The sequence below is a fragment of the Pelophylax lessonae genome, assembly GCF_965119305.1.
Source record: "Pelophylax lessonae genome assembly, chromosome: 5".
NCBI classification, from domain to species: domain Eukaryota; kingdom Metazoa; phylum Chordata; class Amphibia; order Anura; family Ranidae; genus Pelophylax; species Pelophylax lessonae.
The window spans coordinates 518,925,165-518,942,291 of record NC_138772.1 but is presented as its reverse complement, the minus strand read 5'-3'; the positions used below and the strand labels follow the sequence as shown (position 1 = coordinate 518,942,291).

The following is a 17,127-nucleotide window of genomic DNA, read 5'->3' as shown; positions in this document are numbered from 1 at the left end:
CCGTGCAAATTCCACTCCAAGTTTCTTCAGCTTATGTCCCCACCAGGGGCCAAACTCACCAATAACTGTTGACCTATGAAGCATATTTACTAAGGAAGGTCAATATGGGCTTGTTGTCACAGACCCACTGTAAAGGCTAGACTGTCTTCCAGAAACCGATTCTTCCCACGTTCATGTCACACACAAAGGGGAGGAAGCCAAAGAACACTCGTAGTCTAATACTGTTTATTAAAACCACCAAATAAAGATAAAAATGTACACTCAACAAAGTAGGGTGCCTTCCCTGGCACCCAGAGTGATCTGCCAAAACCAATTCAGGCAAACGCCACCGCTCCAATCCTCATAGGAGCCGTTGTGCGTTAAATGAGCGGAAGTGACTTAATAGCCGAAATTACCCACCCCTACGCATTTCGTCATATCCAATACGTCATCAGGAGGCGACTATTTGCACTGCATGGCAGATTCATGTGCAACTCTCTCAACTTCAGGGTGTTATCCAGGAGCAAGCCAACCCTTTCTGCCTGGTAATCAGGAAATAGGTGCTTCATAAGCTTCATAGTTTGAGTGCACCATGGTCTACAATAAGTCAAGTGATCTTTTTCTGCTAAACTAAAGCCATTCTCTTGAGTCACACAGTCCTTTATGTGGGGCGGGTGCCTTGGTTTCCATTGCAACTTAGCAATACTAAGAATTGAGGATTTGGTTAAAGGCCCCAACCTGTATGACTCAGCAGTTGATGCTTCTGTCTCTACTACATAGGTATGGCTTGCAGGAAGCCAGCAGACGCCATTGACTGGCCACCACTAGTCCTGGGTTTACTAACGTTGCTGAAACAGTTCCACTCCCGGTATACAGAGCAGTTCCTTGCCCTTATTGGGCAGTTTATTCGCTCTTCCATGGAGCAGAGCACAAGGTGAGTGCAAGCACATTCATTTATGTTGGATTGTCTTTTCTCCCTATAAAAGTCAATAGTTTTGCAACTTCAAGCAGCTAAGAAGGAATTCAGAAGCATCCCAAGCTGATTTCAAGTGCAAGATAAATTGTGCTGCCTTTGCCTCTCTTTTCCTCCACTCAACCAAGAGCCAATTAGTAGTTTTACATACATCTTATAGTGTTTGTTGTGCTCGATAAACTGGGTGGGTATGAAGTTACTTTATTTGGATGGAATGACTTCTGTTTTTGGGTTCCAGCCAGAAGATTCCAGAGATGCCAGCAGATGTAGTCGGTGCACTTATGTTTCTGGAGGATTATGTTCACCATACTAAGCTGCCCAGGAGGGTAAGTAGATTTAGTGTCTGCATCATTGTTCTCTCTCTCTCTCTCTCTCTCTCTATATATATATATATATATATATACCTGTATACATATTTTGAACCAGGATTCATCTGAATTTTGAGTAATCTGACTGACAAAAATGCTAAAGTAAAGCTGACATGAGATGTTGGCCTTATACAATTTTCAAATAAAGAACTGCTGCCCCATGTAGGGACAAGGCACCCCACCTCCCTGTTGCCGGGGTCAGACATTAGTCAATGCCCAAACGCAGCACAACCTCTGCATATAGAAATCAATCTTTTACGGCCGTGTTCAGAAACCTTCAAACTTTTAATCCCAAACATTGGCAAGAGAACAGCAAAAGACTTCAGAATTACCTAACACACTTCACAAAGCAGTGCTTACCTATAAACCTGATCATTAAGTACTGCCTTACGAAAGGCATTCCAAAGTCTTTTGCAGTCATCTTGCCAATTTTTAAAGTAAATGTTAGCGAGTTTCTGGACATGGACATAACAGATTGTGTTTTGTATGTTGAAGTTAACTTTATACAGAGGCTTTTGTTGAAGTGTAACATAGTCCTTGTGCAGCACTACTAAGCAGGAGGCAGGGCTTGCATAGGCATCGAGCAACAATGGCTGCTCCCTTGTACGTGTCTACACTCTGTATACAGAAAGTAGCTTTTGTGTCAACACTTTCTTCTAGTCTGTAGCTATCCTTTACAGTTATTCCATTCTGCCAGTAGATGTCCTCAGTCTTTCCAGGTTTAGTGATGGTCAGCATCAATTTAGTCCACTTCCTCTGAGCCCTGGCTGTCATGGAGGTACACCAATGGAGGACATTGTTATGCAGCCAGGGAAACCAATCTTGCAGAGCAAAATATCACCCTAGTGATGTATAAATGATTCCTTTTAAATTCAGGCCCCATCCGTTACCTCCACAAGTCATGTGACCTGCTAGTTAGTGCAAAGTGAAATATAGAATGTGCCAATGTGAAAGGCATGCCTGCTTTATATGCAGGGCAAGAATTAAATAATCAAGAGACTACGAAGATATGGCTACATGTTGTTTGAGCTAGTGAAATGGCCCATACGCACAATCAGAAAATCGTGCAAAAAATACCGCTTTTGAAGCTATCGTACAATAATCTGAATGTTAGTACAGAGCTTTCGAGAGCCAATCAGGACAGTTCATCCAATATTATCTGATGGGACAAACATAAAAATGTTTCTCATACAATACCAGATTGTACAATTTTAATTTAATCCGTACAGTTCTCGTTCAAAAATACAATACATTACATTGCCTCCAAATTTTTATTCTGTTGTGCTAGAATTCTTGTCACTTTAGTAAACTCTTTCAATATATTAGCAATATAATCTATATAATAAATATATATATATATATATATATATATATATATATATATATATATATATATATATATATTTATATATATTTGTTATTATGCTATTATATAATATAATATAATAGCATTTTCAATATATTCGCATGTAAAGAAAAAACGGACGCTCATAGATAATCTCATCATGTGGACTAGGCAAAAGTCTTGTACAGCCCCACCCAGCCTTCCTCCAGTCCCAGTGCTAGATTTGTCAATAAATGCAGACATTGAGAAAAAAAATCACAAACTGTCATTGTTACATTCTAGTGCTTCCCTAAGTAGGGACCCATGGGTACCTTATCGGATTTAGGTCAACATCAATATACTTATCAAGTATGTTTATTTCTTTCCAGTGATTTTCACAATAAGTAAAACACTCACCAATGCACCATAGTGTAGATTTTTACAAAAGACTCACTCCTGTCTCATTACATTGTATTAGTAAGTCCTCTTTTTGAATAGGAGTTCAGTTTTGGGCACCAGTTCACAAATGGGGAGTTGTGGAACTGGAGACAGCACAGAGAAGGACAACTAAATTATTAGGGGGCTTGGAGGAGCTCAGCAATATGGAAAAATTAAGGGAGAATACAGAAAGGATTCTTTGCTGTAAGGCTGGATTCACATGGGCTGTCCAATCAGGTTTTTCAGGCGGACCTGATCGGACCATCTATAGCTCTTTATAGAGCGGCGGATGTCAGCGGACACCAACCGGCATCCGATCCCATCATGTCTGCCAAAAACAGCGGATAGGATAACAGTTGGATGGAAACGAACAGGTGGTCCGTTTATATCTGACGGCCCCATAGAGAACAGCAGGGCTGTGTCAGGTCTGCATAGCGGAGCGGACACGGACCTGTCACCCGCCTGCTCAGCAGGGAGATCCCCTGCTGAGCAGACAGAAGCGGACTATAGATAACGCCTGTGTGAAACCAGCCTAAGAGAGGGGAAAATGCTGCACAGAAGCTAGTTTTAGCAGAATCTAATGGAAAAAAAAGGGCTGGATGTGTTTCTAAATGCACAAAATGCTCTGAAGTGATGGGAAATATTCCTTCCAGGAAAATGGAAAGCAGTAAAAAATTTAATAAAAGGCTCTAAACCTGGGGTCTCAAACTGGCAGCCCTCCAGCTGTTGACTACAAGTCCCATCATGTCTCTGCCTATGGGAGTCAGGCTTGTAACTGTCAGCCTTGCAATGCCTCATGGGAATTCTAGTTCTACAACAGTTGGAGGACCACCAGTAGGAGACCCCTGCTCTAAACCCTTTCCCACCCTTCAAAACATGAAAATATGCCAGGAGTTGAGCTTTAAAATGTAACTAAAGCCAATTTTTTTGTGGATAGTGTGAGAATGGATAAAACCCCTATCAGGCTTTGTGTTCCATTGGGGAGATTTCCCTTTACTTCATAGATGTAAAAAGTAACCAAAAATATCTCCAAAATGAAGGGAAGTTCTTTCATAAAGGAGTTGTAAAGTCAGAAGGCTTTTTATCTTAATGCATTCTATGCATTGCCATAAAAAACCTGTGTAGCGGCCTCCCAAGCACCCCCTAATACCTACCTGAACCCCTTCTCTCTCCAGCGATGTCCACGAGTCCCATGGCCGTCTGGGACTCTGTCTCCTGATTAGCTGAGACTCAGCCGCGGTGCCATTGGCTCACATGGCTGTCAATCAAAGTCAGTTAGCCATTCAGATGAGAGAGAGGGGGGCGGGCCAAACAGCAGCTCCGTCTCTAAATGGACACACGGAGCTGCAGCTTGGCTCGGGTGCCCCCATAGCAAGCTGCTTTCTGTGGGGACATGCGACAGGAGGGAGGGGCTAGGAGCAGGAACGAAGGACCCGAGAAGAGGAGGATCCGGCCTGCTCTTTGCAAAACCACTTCACAGAGCAGGTAAGTATAACATGTTTGTTATTAAACAAAAAAAAAAATGTACAATCACTTTAAGCTGGCCATAGATGATTACTTTATTTCTTTCTGCCAGCAGGCTGAACAGGAAAAACTGATTCCACCATCCACACAAGCGAGGTGGATGGATGGGGGAATCTTCCCCACTGGGACACTGTATTCTGACAGCAGGGCTTTGTTTTGTCGGAATACACTAATCAGTGGATGCAGCTGATCATCGATAAAAATCTTCCAACTTGTCCATTTAACAGAAGTTGATCTAACAATTGACTTCTGTTGAACAGGGACGACCACACACTGATAGAAATTTGGCTGGAACCTGCTGAATCGGCCAAATTTTGATGCACCTTTGTCCACCTTTTGACAGTTGCCTCTGGATCAACAGGTGTCCCCAATGGAAGAGTCTTCCTAGCCTCCTGTTCCAGTGACTATTGTGAATTCTTGGATTTCCCATCCCATCACTTTCAGGCTCATTGCCAATAGTCAGCAGAACAGATTGAAAGGGTGAAACTTCCCAGCAAGGACACAGACAGAGATAAATACCCAAGAGGGGTTCTAACCCCTCACCTCTCTCTCCAAATTTAACAAAAATCTTTTGGCTTTAGATAAACTTTAAAGGAAATCTTTCCTGAAAGATACACAATGACTGCCATTGCAAATCTCCTTCTGAAGATACAAATTCACTAGCCTGGAACCAACTATGCATATTAACAAAGTCAATGGAAAGTCAGACTTCCTTATTTGCATATGGTCTACGGGATAGTCTGCCCTTGCGGCCTGCTTTATGTAGGGCGCACTATACAACCCCTTAGGGTCAGATTTGGAGAACACAAATGCAGTATCATTAATAGGAAAATTAAGACTGGAAACAAAGATCGCAATAGCTACTCCATACCTCGCCACTTCGAGCAGACCCACAATGGAGATCCGACAGGTATGAGGGTCTTTGGCATTGAACAAATAGCCAAGGACCCCGATGAAGGAGCCAGATTCCAAAAAGTATGTCGGAGAGGATCATACTGGATCTTCACCCTCGGGTCAATGACCCCTGGAGGGTTAAATGAATATCTTGAGATCCAGAGTATTCTTTAACACTGTGTAATATCGGTTGAGTCTCCCTTTGGGAAGACTCAGGTTCTGGTTCCTTCATTGGTATAATAGAATGCACTCCTTCAGGAGGCCTGTCATTTCCTTTTAGACCTCCGCTACTCCTTCCCTCCATCTTTTTCTCCTATTTTCATATCTTTCCTTGGATATGTTTTGCATACTTTTGTAAGTTCCGTTTCTTCGCTTTGGGAGTGAACACCTCCAATGGTCCTTCCAAAGCGATTAGCTGTAGTTCTCTCTCATAAGTTTTTCGAATACGACCACCGAGTCTTTCTTATTAAATATTAGTTTTTTAGCAGATTTTATTGGTTCTTAGCATTGGAGCAACATAGTATGCCCGACTGGGGCGCGGTAGCACTGCACCATTGGGTTGTGAAACATTCCAACTAGGGGTATAGGTTTGTACGTGTGTATGCATTTTAGGTGGGTCTACATGTACAGGTGCAGTCCCACCCCTGCACTCCCCGACATAGAGCCATATGGAGAGTTTTATTCTTATTTTTTTTTTTCTCCTTTGGTATCAATTAGATCCTGAGATGAATGTGCATTATATTGTACCTCTTTTTATCGTTTTATATTGTGGTTTTTATTATATTTTACTGTATTCTTAGTGATTTTAATAATGTGTTATTTTTATACGCATTGTTATATATATATATATATATATATATATATATATATATATATCAGTAAGAGGTCAATATGAATTTTATATATATTTATTATGTTTTACAAACTACATATGCACCTATATGTGTGGTTCATCTCTGCATAGTATGTGGTTAGTGATGGTTTTAATCGGATCGAATATAATGTGCACATATTCTGTACATTTGGTGGCTCTAGGTACGGGGCTTGGCAGACCTCTTTTGCACGGGTATCGCATAGCACGGCAGGGGTAGGAGTTGACACTCGATGGAGCTTCAGGTTACTGAGAGGCTGGTCCCGCCCCCCGAAGGCCGTCACTTCCAGTTCCGGCGTTTGCGGTCCACCGCCTGAAGGCTCTTGCTGGCGGAGGTGACACTCTTCAGGTGGCACGCACGGCCGTTCCGGGACGGCCGGCGTGCGGTCCACCACCTGAATGCACCGCTACATTATGTAGCGGCGATGGTTGAATGGCGCATTGTGGAAGACCTACCACATCAGCGGTATGTTCCCCCATCAATGTGAAAGAGTATACATTTCATGGATTGGTGTAGCTGGTATACCCCCATTTTTTATCCCTGCTAGGAACAAGTGCCTGCTTCCTATACAGCCTACAGATTGGGCATATGAATGGGATCTATCCATTGAGGTGTGGGTGATCAGGTATCCCTAGTGGTTATTTTGTATTTAACCCCCCGGGTGCTGTGCGACTTCTGTGCGATGGGGATGGTAGGCCTTGACCAATTAACCTTTCTGTGTAGTGCCATGTACTTCTATGTTCTATCTATATATGTGTATGGACATTTTAACAACTATGCTTCTAATGTTTAGAGCTGCAGAGTGACACATCAACAGCAGATGTTGTCATTCCTTCTGGTTTTGTTTGGTTTTGCTTTGTTTTATATCTGCATTGATTTCTATTATTGATTTGGGTGTCTAGCTATGTAACCACGCCGCACAAGGGCGTTGCCCCTCCTACGGTTTGGAGGGCCATGTGGGGCCTGGCCATACTATTTAAGCCATGGTCCTGGACATGGCCCTCGGGCTCTGAGGAAGAGGCAAGGCCTCGAAACGCGTTAGCCTTCCATTTATATGGGATATCGGATTCTTCTATTTTGATGCCGTTTTGTTGGAATCTATATGCTGACCTACCACGCATGTTTGTGAGTAGTTGATTTTAAACTATTATTATTAAAAGCTTGCTGAGGATAATGCGCTAGGCTGGTGCCCTTTTTTGTGTTTGTTTTTCCTTATTTGCATGTTTGACCCAGGAATGGGATACAAAGTACTAAAGAAAAATACCTCTTGCACATGGGTGGTTTGGCGTGTACATTGTAAAAAAGTGTTTTGGCACCTAGGAGGCAGAGGAGCAGCACACAGCCCACTGCCAGCAGCCTGTCAAATCAATGGCCAGGTAAAATATACAGTGGCTGGACACTGTTCCAAGCAGTATTCATGTAAAGGGCTGTATGTGTATATATGCCCCGAACGCTACTCATGTACTCCCAGACCCCAATAAAAACTCAGTTTCAGGCTCTACAAGCCAAACTGCCGGTGTGGATGAGGCCTAAACATGACCTACAGGAAAGTAGCACTTACAGAATGACTGACTAGTAGCAATTGCAGTGTGTGTGTTTTTATTTTTTTTTAAAGAAATGTCTCCTTTTAATGTCCTTTAATATACAGGCAGTCCCTGACTTACATACGACTCATACTTCCAAACGGAGTGAGACAACAGGAAGTGAGAGGAAATCCACCCCAAGGAAGGGAAATTCACTCCTGTAAGAGTTCTCATGGGAAAAAGGTGTCTCCACTGAATCTTTATCACCAATCCTTGTTTCCACAACAACCCAAAATTTTCAAAATCCAATTGTCACAGAGACAGTGAGGTGTGACATCTTCTGAAAAGGGGCACAGACAGCAAAACAAATGTTACAGGAGTGTTAACCCTTCCCTATGCTATTCAAAGCCTAAAAATTATTTTTCTCTTATGTCCTTTAACAGATGCAGCTCTCAATGCTTCTTCACGAATGGGTTATGCACCCTCTATAGGATTAGACTAGGCAGTGAAAAGCTTTCACTCGGTACACCTATAGGGGTTGTCCTTAATCACATAACCCCAGACACACTGTGCTCTCAAATCAGTTTTCTTGCTGCCTAGTTTAGGAGTAGGACCTAACGTGAGGGCACATTCTACTAGAGCGCTGAGTGCCTCTTGGGCTTTTCGCCATCAGGCTTCTGTGGCTCAGGTGTGTAAAGCGGCGACCTGGTCGTCTGTGCACACTTTCACAAAACTCTACAAGATTGATTTGATGGCATCCTCGGATTCTTTCTTCTGGCCGCAAAGTTTTGCAGGCTGCTGTTTGCTGAAGAGACTTGGTTTTCTCTTTCAGATGTGAATTTTTGTTTTGGGGTAAGCTCCTGTTGTTGTTGGTTGAGCTTCTTGTTGCCCTGTTGGATACGTTTTTAGCCTTGGTAATACGTTAACAGTTTTTGGTTGCGTTCTTCCCACCCCTCATGCCTACACTGCTTTGGGACGTCCCATTCGGGAAGAAGCATTGAGAGCTGCATCTGTCAGAGGACATAAGAGAAATTTTTTTTTTTTTTTGTAAGAACTTACCGTAAAATCCTTTTCTCTGAGTCATCTTACAGAAGCAGCTCCCGCCCCTCTATTTTGGGGTTGGTTGTGTCTTCTTTCACTGCTTGCTACGAAACTGATTTGAGAGCACAGTGTGTCTGGGGTTATGTGACGAAGGACAGCCTCTATAGGCATGAAAGCTTTTCACTGCCTAGTCTACTCCTGTAGAGGGCAGGGGGAGGACTGGGGCAGAGGGGCAATTGCCCCTTGGAGCACTCTGATGCCCCTTAAAAAGGTTGCACCGCTTCTGGTACAGACATGCCTAAAGGATTCCTGGTGAAGAGAAGAAAAAAGTCCCTGCTGCTGACCTACTGAGTGAAAGTTGAAGACAATGACAAAGCACAGACCTCCCCCCGCTATCAATGGTGTAAACTGTGTCTGAGCAGAGGCCGGTTCCATGCCCCACTGGATACTCTTCTGCCCTGGCTAGCCCCAAATGAGCTGTCCCACCTCCCCACGGCTGGCCAGGTCGGGAACCCGGATTTAGCCGGTAAGTACAGAGTATCTGGAGCGGTGCTTCAGCTTGGAGTGGGGGTCAGGAGGAGGATTGGGTGAGTAGGAGGGGGGTAAAAGAAAGTAGGAAGGAGGCCAAGTTGCTGCACCATGGGCCTCTGGTTTGTACTTGCCCCCTGGACCGAAAGTTGCCAGTCTGCCCCTGGTAGAGGGCGCATAACCCATTTGAGAAGAAGCATTGAGAGCTGCGTCTATCAGAGGACTCAGAGAAAAGGATTTTACGGTAAGTTCTTACAAAAATCCATTTTTTTTTGGCTGGAGTTGCACTTAAAAAATTTACCTGTTCCAACTTACATAAAAATTCAAATTAAGAACAAACTGACAAGACCCTTTCTTTGTAATCCTGGGACTGCCTGTATTTTGTTTATAAGTCAATGCTAATGTAAGTGTGATAGCCTGTAGAATAGTTTTATTTAACTGTACTTCTTTTTTTTTGAAGGTGGTTGAAGCTCATGTGCCTAACTTCATTTTTGATGAGTTTAGGACGATTCTCTAGTTGGACGGCAGAGTGGAGACTGAGAAAAGCTGATAAACTACGCTGCTGCCCCAGGAAAAATCTGCGGCTTCATGGATTACGAAGCTTAGTTATAGGAAGAGCTGGCTCAGGCCTGGTGACCAGTAGTATAGCAGTCTGGGTATAGAAATAACTGTATACATTCAGTAGCACTTACACTTGTGAATAACGACTTAAAACATTTCATTCTGTGCTCTCAGGAAATAAAAGCCTCTTGTAAGTTTTCTTAATAAAATATCATCTAACTCTTATTTGTGTCAGTGATGTGTGACTCCCCAAGACTAGAGATACAATAAAGCCGTACATGGATCGAAATTCAGCCACTGCCGCAGGGACCTGTGGAGATTCAATACATTTACGGGCAGGCAGATTGTACCTTTTCGATTACTGCTGGTGGCTATAGCCGCTAGCAGTAATCATTGTGTTCTGCTGCCCGTGAAGCCTCCCTGCCCCCCTCTTGTGGGGGAAGGAAAGAAAATAGTCCTGTATGGGCTGCTTAAAACTTAAGTAATCATATCCAAAGATGGATCATTGTAGGAAATGGTGAACAGGTTCCAGGCATTTTAAAGCCCAAGTGGTCTCTGGTGTTTGTTAGGCCTTTTTATTTCTTGTACAGTATTTTACAAAAGTGAGTACACCCCTCACATTTATGTAAATATTTTATTCTATCTTTTCATGTGACAACACTGAAGAAATGACACTTTGCTACAATGTAAAGTAGTTTGTGTACAGCTTGTATAACAGTGTAAATTTGCTGTCCCCTTAAATAACTCAACACACAGCCATTAATGTCTAAACCGCTGGCAACAAAAGTGAGTACACCCCTAAGTGACAATGTCCAAAGTGTCAGCTAAAATAACTATAAACACAATGTTTTACAATGTATCTTTTTTTTTCTTTTAGATCAAAGGAATGATCTTCCATCTGTAAGGGAGGGCCTCTTAAAGACCCAGCCTTTTTCTGACAATTGCTGCTTACAAGTTAAAAACAGTATTTTTTGCTAGAAAATTACTTAGAACCCTTAAGCATTATATGTAATTTTTTTAGCAGAGACCCTATAGAATAAAATGGCGATCGTTGCAATATTTTATGTCACACTGTATTTGCACAGAAGTCTTTCAAACGCAGATTTGGGGGAAAAAATACACTTTTTAATGAATTTTAAAAAAACTAAACTAAAAAAGTTAGCCTAATTTTTTTTGTATAATGTAAAAGATGTTACGCCAAGAATCGTGATCTTTATTCTAAGCAAAAAAAACGTGACTCTCATTTTAGCCAGCATCGTGCAGCTCTATTAGAGACCTTGCGCTTCTCATCTTTCCGTTTGAGGATGCCCCACAGATGCTCAATAGGGTTCAGGTCTGGAGACATGCTTGGCCAGTCCATCACCTTTACCCTCTGCTTCTTTAGCAAGGCAGTGGTTGTCTTGGAGGTGTGTTTGGGGTCGTTATCATGTTGGAATACTGCCCTGCGGCCCAGTCTCCGAAGGGAGGAGATCATGCTCTGCTTCAGTATGTCACAGTACCGTGTTTCCCCGAAAATAAGACCGGGTCTTAAAATAATTTTGGCTACAAAAAACACCCTAGGGCTTATTTTCAGGGGATGTCATATTTATTTACAGTATGTACTATAATGGACTTTTATTCAAATACAGTTATGTCATTGTGACAATATTAAAGTGGTTGTAACCCTAAAAAAAAATAAAAAAAAAAAATCCTTTAAACAATGATAGACAGCACAGTGCTTGTGCTCTATGTTCTAAAAAACCTGGAATAAAACAATTAAATGTTTTTTTAAAGAGTTCCTGTGTCCCCCATCTTCTCTCCCTCTCTCCCCCTATCAGCTCAGGAGTCAGCATTATGACATTCTGTAATACAAAAAATAAACCTTGGTTAACATATCGTAAAATTATGTAATCAGTTTCGTATAAAGGTTATATAATGTGCAGTATATTTCCTTTTGTAACTTTATAGTGAAAAAGACCTTATGTACAGCGCTGCAGGGTGCTCACGTGACCCGCCGGAGCTCTTCTTCCCCGCTCGGAGCACTGAAGAGGGAGAGGCCGCTGACCTCGGCCAGCAGGAGAGGAGAAGATCTCCAGCGGGTGACGTGAACGTGCAGCGGCACTGTAAATAAGGTATTTGCTACAATAAAGTTACAGAAGGAGACACATTGCACATTATATAATCTTTTTGCAAAATAGATTACATGTTTTTACAACAACTTTAACTAGGGCTTATTTTCAGGGTAGGGCTTATATTGCAGCCTTTCCCGAAAACAACGCTAGGTTTTATTTTTGAGGTAGGGCTTATTTTCAGGGAAACAGGGTATATGTTGGCATTCATGGTTCCCTCAATGAACTGTAGCTCCCCAGTGCCGGCAGCATTCATGCAGCCCCAGACCATGACACTCCCACCACCATGCTTGAATGTAGGCAAGACACACTTGTCTTTGTACCCCTCACCTGGTTGCCGCCACACACGCTTGACACCAATTGAACCAAATAAGTTTATCTTGGTCTCTTTAGACCACAGGACATGGTTTCAGTAATCCATGTCCTTAGTCTGCTTGTCTTTTAGCAAACTGTGGGCTTTCTTGTGCATCATTTTTAGAAGAGGCTTCCTTCTGGGATGACAGCCATGCAGACCAATTTGATGCAGCGTGCGGTGTATGGTCTGAGCACTGACAGGCTGACCCCCCACCCCTTCAATCTCTGCAGCAATGCTGGCAGCACTCATACGTCTATTTCCCAAAGACAACCTCTGAATATGATGCTGAACACGTGCACTCAATTTCTTTGGTCTACCATGGCGAGGCCTGTTCTGATTGGAACCTGTCCTGTTAAACAACTGTATGGTCTTGGCCACTGTGCTGCAGCTCAATTTCAGGGTCTTGGCAATCTTCTTATAGCCTAGGCCATCTTTATGTAGAGCAACAATTCGGACAATTCGAATATTTTGACTTGGGGGTGTACTCACTTTTGTTGCCAGCGGTTTAGACATTAATGGCTGTGTGTTGAGTTATTTTGAGGGGACAGCAAATGTACACTGTTATACAAGCTGTACACTCACTACTTTACATTGTAGCAAAGTGTCATTTCTTCAGTGTTGTCACATGAAAAGATATAATAAAATATTTACAAAAATGTGAGGGTGTACTCACTTTTGTGAGATACTGTATATATACTTTTCTAAATATCTTCAGGTCATGTGATGAGTGGTCATTTTACGGTGAATATTTTCTCAGCAGTGGGCAGTCCTTGATGATGCAGAGGATAGATAACAATGAAGTATTGATGTCAGAGCTACTAGCAGCATCATTACACTCCATTTAAAGGACCCAATGTGTGTGATGCTCCCTCAAGATGGTGGGGTTCTGTGAAAGGAATTACTGCAGAGGAAAACCCAGAAGAGAAGGTAAGTATTGCAGCCTGATTTAGAAGGATGATATATTGAAGGGGAAAAAAAATATAGATTTAATTGTGTCCTCAGACACCTTTTGGAACCAATACCAACTGGAGGGCCTCGGAAGCCATATCTGATCAGTTGGTGCCAGGTGTGTCTGGTTCACCTCCCTTATGAGATAATCATGCATATTACATTCAGTGCCTGAGAACAAGTGGACCAGGCCTGCCATTCTGAGCACCCTGAAGTATTTACTTGCTATGGGTTCCTCCCCTACTTTTTACCTAGTCCATTTTTCAAGAATCAGCACTGCAGGTCTTTGTACTTACACTGGACTGTGCCTAACATATAGATACAAAAGAGGCTGTAAACAGAGGATTAATGACCGGAATCACTCAGCACATTCCTGGATATCTGAATTGCTGCACAGCAGCCACTGCTACAGCTTATCATGAGGATTGTCCTAGTAAATGTTTCTGTTTCAAGAGACAGAGAACAATGTCAATCCAATTATTGGCACAGCATGGCCTCTGTAACACAAAGACTGGTGATGGATTTGGTATTCATCTGCTCCTAATTTATAGCAATCGCAGGATGTTGCATGTATAGTATGGTTGTTTAAAAACAGAACATTACAGTGCATTGAAAAAGTATTCGTACCCCTTGAAATGCTCCACATTTTGTCATGTTACAACCAAAAATGTAAATGTGTTCCCCCTGTCACTGGGCAAGGGCGCATCAGGTGATGTGTGTCTTATATCTGGCAGGGGCAGAGTGACCCCCATATTCATCCCAGCACAGGTGTGCGTGGTCACTGTCAGCTGGTTCATGCTGTGGGGACAAACCTTACATGTACCATGAACTTGGGGGGGGGGGGGGGGTTTCTAGGGAATGTCTATGGAGCCATCCTCTTTGGGGTCCGCCATAGCTTTAGTGGTGACTGGCGATCTTTGGGGTCCGCCATAGCTTTAGTGGTGACTGGTGCTCTTTGGGTTCTGCCATAGGTTCAGTGGTGACTGGCGCTCTTTGGGTTCCTTCAAAGGTTCAGTAGATGTGTTGGGTTATGACTTGTGCTACAATGTGTTATGGTGTGAATAAGCCCGGGGACTGTTTTTTGAGAATATATTGGGGGGGGGGGGGGTTATATTGATTGGACCATCGGCTAAACCCTTGTTTTCTCTGAGAAAAAAAAAATGTAAATGTATTTTATTTGATAAACCAACACAAAGTGGCACATAATTTTGAAGTGAAAGGAAAATAGTTTTCAATTTTTTTTTTACAAATATATGAAAAGTGTGGCATGCATTTGTGTTCAGCCCCCTTTACTCTGATACCCCTACCTAAAATCTAGTGGAACCAATTGCCTTCAGAAGTCACCTAATTAGTAAATACACCTGTGTGTAATTTATTCTCTGTATAAATATAGTTGTTCTGTGAAGCCCTTTAGTTTTGTTAGAGAACCTTAGTGAACAAACAGCATCATGAAGGCCAAGGAACACACCAGAAAGGTCAGGAATAAAGTTGTGGAGAAGTTTAAAGCAGGGTTAGGTTTAAAAAAATATCCCAAGCTTTGAACATCTCACGGAGCACTGTTCAATTCATCATCCGAAAATGGAAAGAGTATGGCACAACTGCAAACCTACCAAGACATGGCCGTCCACCTAAACTGACAGGCCGGGCAAGGAGAGCATTAATCAGAGAAGCAGCCAAGAGGCCCATGGTAACTCTGGAGGAGCTGCAAAGATCCACAGCTCAGGTGGGAGAATCTGTCCACAGGACAACTATTAGTCGTGCACTCCACAAATCTGGCCTTTATTGAAGAATGGCAAGAAGAAAGCCATTGTTGAAAGAAAGTCATTAGACGTCCCATTTGCAGTTTGCGAGAAGTCATGTGGGGGACGCAGCAAACTTGGAATAATGTACTGTGGTCATGAGACCAAAATTTAACTTTTTGGCCTAAAAGCAAAACGCTGTGTGTGCCAGAAAACTAGCACTGCACATCACCCTGAACAGACCATTCCCACCGTGAAACATGGTGGTGGCAGCATTATAATGTGGGGATGCTTTTCTTCAGCAGGGACAGGGAAGCTATCAGAATTGATAGGAAGATGGACGGAGCCAAATACAGGACAATCTTAGAAGAAAGCCTGTTTGAGTCTGCAAAAGACTTGAGACTGGCACAGAGGTTCACCTTCCAGCAGGACAACGACCCTAAACATACAGCCAGAGCTACAATGGAATGGTTTAGATCAAACCATATTTATGTGTTAGAATCACCCAGTCAAAGTCCAGACCTAAATCAAATTGAGAATCTGTGGCAAGACTTAAAAATCAATGTTCACAGACGCTCTCCATCCAATCTGACAGACCTTGAGCTATTTTGCAAAGGAGAATGGGCAAAAATGTCACTCTCTAGATGTGCAAAGCTGGTAGAGACATCCCCAAAAAGACTTGCAGCTGTAATTGCAGTGAAAGGCGGTTCTACAAAGTATTGACTCAGGGGGGTGAATACAAATGCACACCACACTTTTCAGATATTTATTTGTAAAAAATTTGGAAAAAACATTTCTTATTTTCCTTCCACTTCACAATTATGTGCCACTTTGTGTTGGTCTATTACATAAAATACATTTATGTTTTTGGTTATAACATGACAAAATGTGGAAAAGTAGTATGAATAGTTTTTCGAGGCACTGTATATCTAGCCAAGGCCTAATGCACACTGGGTGTTTACCCCTTATGCATGAGGCCAAATATTTCAAATTTTGACTCATCAGTCCAGAGCACCTGCTGCCATTTTTCTGCACCCCAGTTCCTATGTTTTGATGCATAGTTGAGTCACTTAGCCCTGTTTCCATGTCGGAGGTATGGCTTTTAGCCACAATTTTTCCATGAAGACCACTTCTGCCCAGACTTCTCTGGACAGTGGATGGGTGTATTTGGGTCCCACTGGATTCTGCTAGTTATGTGCTGATGGCACTGCTGGACATCTTCTGATGTCGGAGGGAAGTAAGCACGATGTGTCTTTCATCTTCTGCATTAGGTTTCCTTGGCCGACTGCTGCATCTATGGTCCTCAACATTGGCCATTTCTTTGTGCTTCTTGAATAGCTCATCTGGAAACCCGAGTCTGCTTTAACCTTATGAATGCTACTATTGCTGATATTATAAATGCTTCACATCTGGCTTCAATACTTTTGAGTTCCTGGCATGCAGCAAATTTAGTCAAAACTCCTGATTAGCATACCTGTTCCAAATTAGAAGCCACTGAATCAGAACAAGCACTCTCAAAAGCAGAATCTAGAATAGTCAGTCTACATATTTATTTTATCATATATCATAGGTTTCCTTTAAAGGTCAACTTGAGGGAAATAAATACACTTGCAGTATGGAGTAGAACGTGGGGATGTCAGTCTTTGTCAGGCTGATTCATAATGGATAACTGACCAGCCTGATGCAGATGCCACCTTTTTTCTTTTTTTTTTTTTTTTTTCTATACACCGCCCAATGGTATGCTTCAACCCAAAGTGGGTGAAGTAGGTGGATGCTACATTGGCCCCTTAGAAACCAAGCAGTGCGAAGTGCATGTCCTCCACCACAGTGATGCACTAAGCATTGTCTGCCAATCACAGCAATAAACTTGGCCTATAAGCACCATTATCCTTTAACCCCTTTCTGACCACAATATATCAATGTTCTCCAGCATGGTGTCCTATGCTGGAAAT

The 17,127-nt window shown here is 42.5% G+C and overlaps 1 protein-coding gene across 1 annotated transcript in view; it reads left to right on the top strand.

Moving 5' to 3' along the window:
* WASHC5 (WASH complex subunit 5) overlaps window positions 1–10,026 on the top strand; it is a 218,977-nt gene extending 208,951 nt beyond the window's left edge. The window contains exons 26-28 of the mRNA XM_082257375.1: window positions 760–913; window positions 1,191–1,278; window positions 9,925–10,026. Coding sequence (XP_082113501.1) covers window positions 760–913; window positions 1,191–1,278; window positions 9,925–9,981 — 299 coding nt within the window. The 3' untranslated portion in view covers window positions 9,982–10,026. The remainder of the gene's footprint in view (window positions 1–759; window positions 914–1,190; window positions 1,279–9,924) is intronic.
* Window positions 10,027–17,127: the final 7,101 nt, after the last annotated feature.